Source organism: Sporothrix brasiliensis (genome assembly GCF_000820605.1).
Source record: "Sporothrix brasiliensis 5110 chromosome Unknown Cont16, whole genome shotgun sequence".
NCBI lineage: Eukaryota > Fungi > Ascomycota > Sordariomycetes > Ophiostomatales > Ophiostomataceae > Sporothrix > Sporothrix brasiliensis.
This window is the reverse complement of record NW_024467135.1, coordinates 1670276-1680478: the sequence shown is the minus strand read 5'-3', so window position 1 is coordinate 1680478 and position 10203 is coordinate 1670276. Positions and strand designations below refer to the sequence as shown.

Here is a 10203-nt window from a genome sequence, read left to right as displayed (position 1 = left end):
ATGCGCTTCTCTACGCTCACCTCGGCCCTCCTGCTGGCTGCTGCCTCCGGTGTGTCTGCTGATGCCGCCGCTGCCGCCACCGACGCGGAATCGACGACGACCACTTTGGTGTCCACAAGCACGCTGTACAAGACAATCACGCTGAAGCGTGTCGTCGCGACCACGACGTCCACCTGGCACAACGCCACGACCAGCTATCAGGCAACTGGCACAGGCTCTTTCCGCGTGTCGTCGGCGACGCACGCCGCTACGACCTCCGGTACTGCCCCGATTGCGACCGCGACCACGAGCGGCAGCAGTGCTGGTCTACGGAATGCGGCCGGTGTTGCTTTCGTCGGTGTCGCCGGTATGGTTGTTGCCGCGATTCTGTAAACTGTCAGCTTCAAATCAACGCTCCCTGGACTCCGACACTCGTCGATGCACACAGCCACCAGCTACATTTCCTTTGTCTCTACCCCCTTTCGACACGATCAACACGCTGCGAGGCCTTGGTTCCTCGCGCGATTGTCTCTCATGAGAATTCACGACACGCCACCATCACCGTCTTCACCTTTATCATCGTCCTTCAGCATTGTTTTGAGCGTTCAACATCGGCGGCCTGCCTTGCCTATTTTCTTATGAACTAAACAAGCTCTTACAACAACACCGACATCCGGCGACGTCAACAACGCAGTCTGGGAAATTCAAACCTCTCCCGTTCTATCATCTCGACTGAAGTGGATGAGCGGCCACCACCTCAATTTTCCGCCGGACTGGTTGACGCCTCTCAAACTCCTCCTTTTTATTCTTCGCTTCTACCATTGCATGTGATTGCGGCCGAGCCTTGACTTATTCACAGTAAGAGGCCTGGGGCGTTTTCAAGTCTTAAACCAAACCACTTTACCATCTTCTCTGCTTTGTCACTCTGTTGCGATTCTTTTCAAGCTGTGGCAAACCTCGGTCTTCAAAAAAACTTCAAAATCTAAGAATCGAAACAAGCCCTTTTACAAAACAAAACAGCTCCCGCTAGACAATCTCTTTTTTTGCTCCTACCTGCCCCCCATTTACTTTCATTCTATTTTTGCCACCTTTTCGATTCACGCCAAACGCAGCCTTTTCCCTTCCTTTACAAAGCGAAGGCGAGGCGAAACCCCTTTTTCCGATACCCCCTTTCCAACCTTTTATTCTTGGTTCCAAGTTTTGGTTTGGAACAATTTTTTTTTACCCATATCTCTTTTTACCTTTTTCTTATCTTATGAGTTGTTTTTCTTCCCTTCTAGTTGCATACATTTTCTTTTATTGACTCGACTGGGCGTGCGAGTCACAAATGGGACAAGGTGCAGGGAGCAATGGAAAAACACGGTTGCTGTTTTGTGTTGTTTGGAGAACTGGATCTCGAGAATCTGCTTGTTAATATTTTTCTTTTTGACAATCGTTCTTTGCCATTTCCACAGAACAAAGTTCACAAATTTTACTCTTTTACCAATTTTGATGATCTTCTACAGTTGTCTATACGTGACGGCGTTCTCTGTAATACGTGTACATGAGTTACGAAGTGGCTCTGACTATGGTGTTAAATCCAAACATTCAACCCCTATTTTGATTTGTTTTGTTTACGAAGCAAGGCGGGGGAGCGGGCTGGCATCCCTGGCGCATCGCATTTTGAACTTTCGCAAGGGAGACACGTTTGCAATTAAAGGGGCACTTTCCCACAATTTGAGTACAAAAGGTGCGATCACCAAGGTGTCTGTGAAGGAATGAACATTTGACAGTTGACATCTGATATCAGAAATCTCGTCTTTAAAACCTGTCTTGTCCCGTCGCTCGCTTAACAGTAAATAAATAAGTTTTGCCCTTTTTCAGCGACGCGCCCGTTGGGCCCCGTCGCCTGCAAGTCGCTTTTTTGTCTTGCATGCCACATGACACGTCAAGCGACGCGAAGCCGTTCCTTTCTGTCCCCAGATCTATTCCAGCGCGAAAAGTAGCGGCAACTGCCAGGAACTTTGGCAGGTCGTGAAGCACGCAACCTTTCTCGCGGTGCCGATTAGTTCGAAGCGGGAGGCGCCGAGTTCTCGATTCGACACTGTTGCAATGCGGAAGGAGAAAAGGCAAACGCAAAAAATGCACAAGCAGCACGGGTATGGCTGATCTGGTCGGTGCCTTGAACCTGATGCGCGACGGCGCTGAAGTCGATGAATGCCATGGAGAGCACGAAACGTCCGCGTTTGTTGACATGCAGGGTCGCCTGGAATGTGCGCCGCGGTAGTCGTGTGCAACGCTCTGATGGGCGCCATAGCGTATTACTGAACAAAGGCTAGTGGAGCTGAGGCGTTGAAGGGCGTTTCTCTCCCAAGCATTTACAGTGGGTGCATACGCCGCATCACCACCAAATGCGGCCATTAAAGCCACTGACACAACCGAGGTCGCCACTGGAACCACGGAAAAGCAACCCTGCATACGCCAAATGCCAAGACTTAGATGGAGCGCAACCCCAGAGTTGTGGCGTGCTCGAGGCTGTTTGAAATCCACTAAACACAATTTGGCTCGATCGCTAATCTCAAATCCTCTCCACTAACAAATTTAAGTTAATAGCCCCATTTTCAACGCACACCACCTCAAAGCTTACGTTTCTTACATCCCAGCATCACGCTCGTCTTGGTTACGCAATGTGCCTGTCACCCAGCAAGGCTCCCCACAAACCACGACGACAATCGAGATCGTCAACGGGTCAACAAAATTTTTAAATTTTAATGAAATTATACTGCACGGAGTAAACAAAAGTGTCAACACTCGTATTGACCTCGGGGTGCATTCCCGCACTTTAATCGACTTGTCCTCACATCCGATTACGCGCATCGAGATTTGCAGTGCAATGCAAAGAAAGAATGGACTTTGATACAGAGAAGATTTTGAGAAAAGCGCATCGATTGATTATGTTTGCATGTCATCCGCATCGTGCCCCATCTAATGAGTATCACCCAACTCATAAGGCTGCTTCATATGGCTCAAATTTGTCCAACTTAACATGCACCCCGATAGCCTCGTCCACATCCACGTCCGCTTGATACTTGAACGTATCAACACATTAAAGCAAGCTCGTTCGGGACAGATTCCGCGTCCTATTAGTGCAGTCATGTGGAAACCCGACGTAAATGTTTCTCTCCGAACACATTCTCTTACCAAGCATAATCAGAGCTGCAGTCCGTTTGCGATGGCACCGGCAAAGGAAAACTCACACTCAAAGTCGGCAGCAGGGTCGTCACAAAGGTCGATGAGATGCTGGTAGGGGAAGTGATGTTGTTCGCTGGTGGCCTCATGATAGACCTCGTCGCCTCAACAGTCAGAGCACTCAGCGTACTGAGCGAGCCTTCGGCGCCCAGGTTCCGTCCCGCCCGGAACCGTCCCGTCGAAGTAGTAGTCGAGCCCAAAGAAGCTACCGAAGTTGGCGCCTTGCAACTACCGCTGCCTCCACATCTAAAATCGATTTCTAGCGAGCCTTGGTTCCGCTAGAACTTGAACAACGCAACGCAGGCGGTGTAGCCGGCAATGTTGTCACTGTACAGCGCCACATCGGTGCCCTGTCGGTTGATCATGCTCACAGATCCGATTGTGTTGAGGTTGTACATCTCGATGCCAACAACGTCGGAGGAGGAGTTGCTGTGAATAGCGGCCGGTGACGGTGACGGTGAGGCTGGCAATGAGGACGACGTTGAATCGCTCACGGTGGCATTATTCACTTCGCTTGCCAAGACACCCGTGTACACCATACGTGCCTGGCATAGTTCGCCGTTGCCAGGGGCGCTGCAAGACGTATCGTAGTTGTTGAAGAAAGAGTAAAGGCCTGCTCCGTAAACACTCACATTTTGGGAGTTGACAATTCGTAGACCCCACGCCATGGCACACGGAGGGTTCCCGGGAAGCTGACCTTGGCTGTTGACCACAGCGGGATTGCAGTCCTTGTCAAAGTCAGGATCATGGATTGTAGTGTTTACCGGATTAAACGGCGCCGGTGCCGGCGGGTTAGGCTGGTAGTAGGGTGTCTCTGTCTGGATCATGCCCATCCAGATGTTGCGCGTATTGGCAAGCTGGTACTGGTACTTCACGTGGTGCTCTGCGCAGGTGGCCACCATCCAGACGCGTCCTTGTTCCGACTCCACCAGAATACCGCGTCCACTGAAGATGGAGATCTGCGAGCTGAGAGGATCCTCAATATCGTGGTCTGCGGTCCAGATCCAGTTGTTCTCCAAGTACACATTCGAAGCCGATCTGGTTATATGCAGACCAAGATACGCGGCCACACAGGCTGGGTTGACATAGTTGGTGAGCTGCGGCGTCTTGCCACATTGTGCCAGTTGCAATTGGGATCCGGCAAACCCGCCTACACGCACATGTACATCCCACATGCCGGAAGGTGGGTTCAATGCTGTGCATGGACCGATGGGCGTTTCAAGGTTGAACTCGATGAGCACAGCGCCTGCCATGGGACCTTGTGTCGAAACAATCATGTCGGACCACTCGACATAGCCAACTTCGCCAGGCCCACCAACTTGTACCACTGGGTACGGTGCATTCATGTCTTGAAATTTGGGTCCGGTCCCCATGATCACAGAGGACAGCGCCTCACCAACAATGCGCACATTGGGCGGAATACGGATGGTATCAGTGACCAGGTAGTATCCCGCGTCGACAAATGCAACCGAGTCGGTGAATTCATTGGATGCTTCGTGGAACAGAGCATTCAGTGCTACTGTGTCGTCTGTGACGCCATCACCCTTGGCTCCGAACTGTCGTGCTGTCAAAAAACTAGAGACTGGAACGTCGTCGTACTGCGGCTTCGACCGTTCAAAGTATTTGTTGCCCAGTCTCAGCTCGTCCAGCTCGGGGAAATATGCATCGTTAAAAGCCTCGTACACGTTTGGACCGTTTGGAACGTAGATGTTCCCCTATGAAAAGGTAACGTGTGTCGTTGTTAGTCGAATCCATACAGGAGGACGGGAAATGGGACGGAAACGGAGGGACGAGAATACAAACATATGCGAACCCCTTTTTCACAAGAGTGCCTGACGCATCGCTGTCCACGACAGCACCTTGTGGCCCCATGACTGCCACGTTGACCTGCCGAAATGCGACGTTCTCCATGATGAGAGAGCCTGCGCCTGGCTCTGTTCGGTTGCTTGGTGCACGGCCCGAAATGATGCCCACGGGTGTGTTGTAGAACAGCGAGTCAAGAAGCGTCACGGAGCCAATGATGGGACCGGTCATGTTGATGCCAATTTGACAGTCATAGACGTAGATAGACTTGTACGTCCATGCCCAGTTCCAGATTTGGAGGATAGCGGTGTTGGAGTTGAAAAACGTCATGTTGCGCATGGTGTACTGCTGGTTGCCCAGCTGGCAGCCGTATGTGCCGCCGTAAAACACCAGGTCGTTCAGTAAGCCACCGCTTCCCTCCTCCATGAAAATTCCAGTATGTTGCCTGCCCGGATCGGGAGACATGACGAAGACGCAATTTTGAATTGACGTGGCTTGGGCCGAAGGCCAATGAACTGCAGTCACGGCGCCCGGAACTTCTGTAGTATCAAACCGAATGTTGCGCAGCTGGCGAAAGAAGACATTGGTCGAAGTGTACTTGAGCTTGCCTGTCACGTACACGTCACCGTCGAGCATACCGATAATGTTGGGAACAAAGCTTGCCATGGCCTTGATGGTGGGCATGTTGCGGGGGTCGCCGATGATTTGGGTGTAGTAGTAGTCGACAATGGACGAGGAGATCATATAGGTCCTGTCTGAGTCAGTCGTGGCTCGCCGCAGCATTTGCATACGTCTCGGCGTCCAAATATCTCTTACCCGGTTGGAAAGTACACGACCGCAGGCGTTGTAGTCGACCCGACGCATGCTGTGAGTCCGCCGCAGCGGTTGCCGGCGCTGATTGCAGCATTGATCGCGGCCGTGTCGTCGGTCACTAGAAGCGGTCAGATATTTTTGCAGGGTCGGTTTGAGCATCGACAAGGAAAGACAGAAGGGCAAGCAAAGAAACACACCTCCGTCACCGACTGCTCCGTAGTCCTTCACGTTTCGAAAGATCGTGTAGCTCTTGTCCGGGTTAAACGACGCGATGCCGTTATGGGCTATGGCGTCCATCCAGTACGGCGTAGCGCCGGGATCCTGGGCAACTGTCGCCCCGACAAAGGAGGCGGCGAGTAGCGCAAGGACGCTCGTGAATTTCATGATGGAGATGAGGATGTCAGCATAAGCTTCAAAGAATTCCAGAGTTGGCTGTTAATTCTGTCTCAGGCTGTGATGTGATGCGGTAAATACAGAGTTGGGAGCTTAATGTAAGATAAAGTGCTGACTCGTGCCTCAGAAAGACGTCAAAGTAAATCAGACACCGGAGTAAACACTTCAGAAGTGGTATCTCAAGGGGAGCTTAGATGTAGACGGAAGAGATGGAGCACAAAGAGAAGGGGTGCAGATATTTATTGTGATGTATAAGGGGTGTTCGAGGGACGTGTTTTTAATTTATTTTTATGTTTATTTTTTTGTGCCAAGATTTTACCTTGTTATCAAATAGCGACATGAGGAAGGAGCGACACAGAACACGCTCTTCAAGCGTGCACAACCACGCATAAAGGGAAGGAGCGAAGGTGACAAGAGCCTCATGGCACAGTTTGCCTAACGGGGCCATGACGTCGGCTCTGTATCTTTGGAACCTACTTCTGTCACAAGGAAGACAAAAGTAGGCACCACATCTAAGAACATGACCTCATTTGGCTGAGAAGCGAAGCGAATATGCGTCACATGGGCAAAATACATATGCGATGCGGAGTCTGTGAACTTCATGTCGGTTTCTGGTCGGTGAGACCTCGCTTTGTATTCTCCGAAGTCATTTCTCACTTGCACACGAGGAAAAACGAGCGAATAGTAAATGAAATGAGACTTAAAAACATAAAGAAAAGTCACGTTTTGGCTTCGGCGTAAAGACAAAGCGGCCACGGTCGTGTTGTCCAGGATCCATTTTGGTCAAAACGATCGTTCTGGTGAAGCACCCAAACAAAGAAGTCACCACAAAGGCGGCAACAATGAATATTTTGTTCACAGCCACTTCACTGGCATACCGCATTAAGAGTTTTAGAAATATAAATAAGGTAAACTTACTGTCCAATTTACTAAAGTTTCCAAATGGCTATTTTTAAAGAGCAAAACCACAATTCAGAATACAACCCCCACAATACCATTACGATGCCGATGCCCATTAACGAGTTCATCTATATCCCACCACAGGACCGGGAGCTCCTGAGACGGCTGGTAGAGCTGCTCCAAGAATACCCCGATGTCGCAGCATTGTCAGCTCTGTCACCATCGTCACCGCCGCCCGCTACGATAGAGGGCTCCACAACGACTGCGAAGACTGCGGCCAAGGGCATGCCCACGAACAAGCCCCTGGCAAATCCGCCTTCTGAATGTGTGGCCGCCCTCAAACTCCCGATACAGGACTTGCAGCGACCGGAAGCAACGCGACACAGAATGCATGCGACCCACTATGGCAGAGGGGGAATCAAGTGGACGTCACTGGGGCACGGGTTCAGGTACACGCCGGGTCCGTCCGTGGCGACGCCGTGGCAGCAGTGGACATGGTGCGACGCAGTCGGGCAGCTGGTACGGTGTATCCTTGCGCTCGTTGTGCTATGTGCTGCATACATGCTGCGGAGTATGGTTCACCAGTGAAGAGAGGAGAAGCAGGAACGAATGATTGGATAACAAAACGATACAATAGAACAGAATCTATGTCTATCGCATAATTTAGAAATCGCGATCTAGGGTTGCGAGTAAGGAGCGAATGGGGAATGCATAAAGAAAGAGCGACAAATTCAAGAAAAGGCAGAAAAGAATATAACTCCTAGCCATGCCTCCCAATACCCAAAAAATGCTTATATATAAACAATGCAATGCAAATAAAAGACTCCGAGATGAAGAATGAACGAATAACCAGAATAAAGGAGCGCCAGAACAACCAAAGTAAGAAAACACGCTCGAAGGCGCCAACATAGGTACTTTGTATAAATCCGATTCTTGTTCGTCGCCAACCCTTAGTGGGTCGGTTCGAAGAAAGTGTTCATCGACAGGCAAACAATCATGACGCAGATGCCATAAATGGCCAGGGCCAAGGCCATCTTGCGCAGGAGGCCCTCGCTGAGATGCTCCAGGTCCCAGCGCCACTTACGGCGCAGACGCAGCCGGCGGGAGAGCGACGCAGACGCCGCGGCAATGCTCGGCACACGGCCACCGGCCGACAGCAGTGACGCCTCGTCGGCGTTGAGGTCAGTCTCGTTGTCATTGTCGCTGACGTCGGACTGGAAAGCATCGTCGTCTTCTTTCAGCAGACGCTGGTGGTGGCTGCTGTTCGGGTCGCTGATCTTGTAGTAAAACAGGCCCGGCAGGATAAAGGAGATGGACGTCGAGCCGGTGCTGCCGACATAGGCGAGGACGGTGTCGAGGCTGGAGACGCCGAGGGCGGTGGCATAGCTGCCGACAATGATGAGTGTGGTCAAGAGAGCGAAACGCATGTCGGACATGGGCGAGACGGGGGCGCCGTGGCTGTCGGTGGCCTGAGCGGCACTGGCCATGGAGGACGCGACGGACGCACCCGAACTACCGCCGGGCAGAAGAGACGCCGCCGACGACGACAACGGCTTGTTCGGGCGCCACTTGAGCACAGCATCGAGCGAGGCACGGCACGGGTGGATTTGCAGCGGAACGCTAAACATAACGAGGACCACAATGGCGGCCTTGCCGACAGTGGACGCAAAGTTGGCGGGATCTAAACAGGCAGTTGCAGTTAGTAGAGAACTCCCAATAAGAAAGACGCAGAGGACGGGGCACGACATACACATGGACACAATGTTGCCGACGACGTTGCTGCCAAAGGTCAGGTAGCCCGTGACGGCGACCAGAATATAAATGGACGCAGCCGAGCCGATGCTCGACGACACCACGCCCATGACGTTGGCGGGCGAGTTATCCTTGAGCTCGTTGAGGATGGAAAACATGTTCTGGTGGCACGTGTACGCAAAGACGACGACGGGGAGACTGCTGAGCAGTGCCACAGGGCCGTGCCAGCGGATCAGGTGCACGTCGCCGCGCTCCGCAGGCGAGTCCGAGGCAAAGTGGTAGACAACGAGCACAATCAGGTAGCCAATGGACACGAGAGCGATGACGCTGGTGTACTTGAGCGAGTCGAGGCGGCGCAAAAACGCCAGCGGGATGATGACGAGCATAAACGCCGTGATCCAAAAGTGGCGGTCCAGCAAGAAGGGCACAGCGCCCGCCTCCCCATTGAACCCGAGCACGACGCCCGGCATCAGATCGCCAATGATGATCAGGTACGAGACGCCGACGCCGAAACACTTGACAGCAATGGCCGTGTCAAAGACGACGGCGGCGTTGGGGTAGGTGATTTGGGACAGCGCAAAGAAGGACGCCGTGCCGCGGTCGAGATAGCGGGAGCAGCGCGACTGCAGGTACAGCCCAAACGCAGACGTCAGGCCCGACCACAGGATCACGAGCGTGCCGAGGCCGACGCTCATATGCGACATGGCGGCCGGCATGGCGAGTGTGCCGGCGCCGACAATGGTGTTGAGGAGGTTGATGACGCTGCTGATCATGGTGGCCTGGCCACCGCCGGCGCCACCGTGCTTGGGGCTGCGTCCCCGTCGCCGTCGCGCCATGTCGTCGCTATTGCTGCTGGAGGCGCGCAGGTCCGGGCTAGATCGACCGGAATCGGAAGAAATGGTAGAGTAATTCGGCATCGCGCGGCGGGCGCACGGCTCGTCGCGAGGATGTCGTTGGGAGAAGAGTAGACGAGTATAGCGAATGCAAGGAGGCAGGCGAGAGAGCAAAAGACGCCGTCAGGCTGGGGCGCTCTTTCTACTCGACCGCTGCTGATCAGAGCCCACGCAGTAACTTGTCTCGACGGGGCAGGTCGACTCACGGCGAGTGCATCGACGAGGGCAGATCGAGGTCGTCGGAAGTTCGATGTGGATTAAATGCTGTTCTTCCAGTCAAGGGCTCAGCAAATCGCTGAAAAAGGTCGCTGTTGCTGTGGGACGTTCCGCTGGTATATTGTAGTCTGTTGGTGTGTAGTGTGTGCCGCGTTGTGGTGTGTACGGAATAAGGTGAAGATGGTAAGTCAGATGTGGTGACGCTTTTTGTGTGGTTTCTTTTTTA

At 52.6% G+C, this 10203-nt stretch overlaps 4 protein-coding genes across 4 annotated transcripts; 2 read left to right on the top strand and 2 right to left on the bottom strand.

Moving 5' to 3' along the window:
• Window positions 1-372, top strand: SPBR_04512 (uncharacterized protein; the record flags this gene model as incomplete). The annotated part of the gene is made up of 1 exon (XM_040762795.1): window positions 1-372. One exon carries the CDS (start codon window positions 1-3, stop codon window positions 370-372), a length of 372 nt encoding a protein of 123 aa, XP_040621767.1.
• A 3113-nt stretch (window positions 373-3485) lies between these two features.
• On the bottom strand, window positions 3486-6207 carry SPBR_04087 (glucan 1,3-beta-glucosidase; the record flags this gene model as incomplete). The annotated part of the gene is made up of 4 exons (XM_040762371.1): window positions 3486-4922; window positions 5011-5761; window positions 5827-5941; window positions 6021-6207. The coding sequence occupies 4 exons, from the start codon at window positions 6205-6207 to the stop codon at window positions 3486-3488; spliced, it is 2490 nt and encodes an 829-aa protein (XP_040621766.1).
• Window positions 6208-7218: 1011 nt separating this feature from the next.
• On the top strand, window positions 7219-7704 carry SPBR_04492 (uncharacterized protein; the record flags this gene model as incomplete). The annotated part of the gene is made up of 1 exon (XM_040762775.1): window positions 7219-7704. One exon carries the CDS (start codon window positions 7219-7221, stop codon window positions 7702-7704), a length of 486 nt encoding a protein of 161 aa, XP_040621765.1.
• Window positions 7705-8066: 362 nt separating this feature from the next.
• SPBR_04186 (uncharacterized protein) lies at window positions 8067-9785 on the bottom strand (the record flags this gene model as incomplete). Its single annotated transcript, XM_040762469.1, has 2 exons — window positions 8067-8797; window positions 8867-9785. 2 exons carry the CDS (start codon window positions 9783-9785, stop codon window positions 8067-8069), a joined length of 1650 nt encoding a protein of 549 aa, XP_040621764.1.
• Between the last annotated feature and the right edge of the window lie 418 nt (window positions 9786-10203).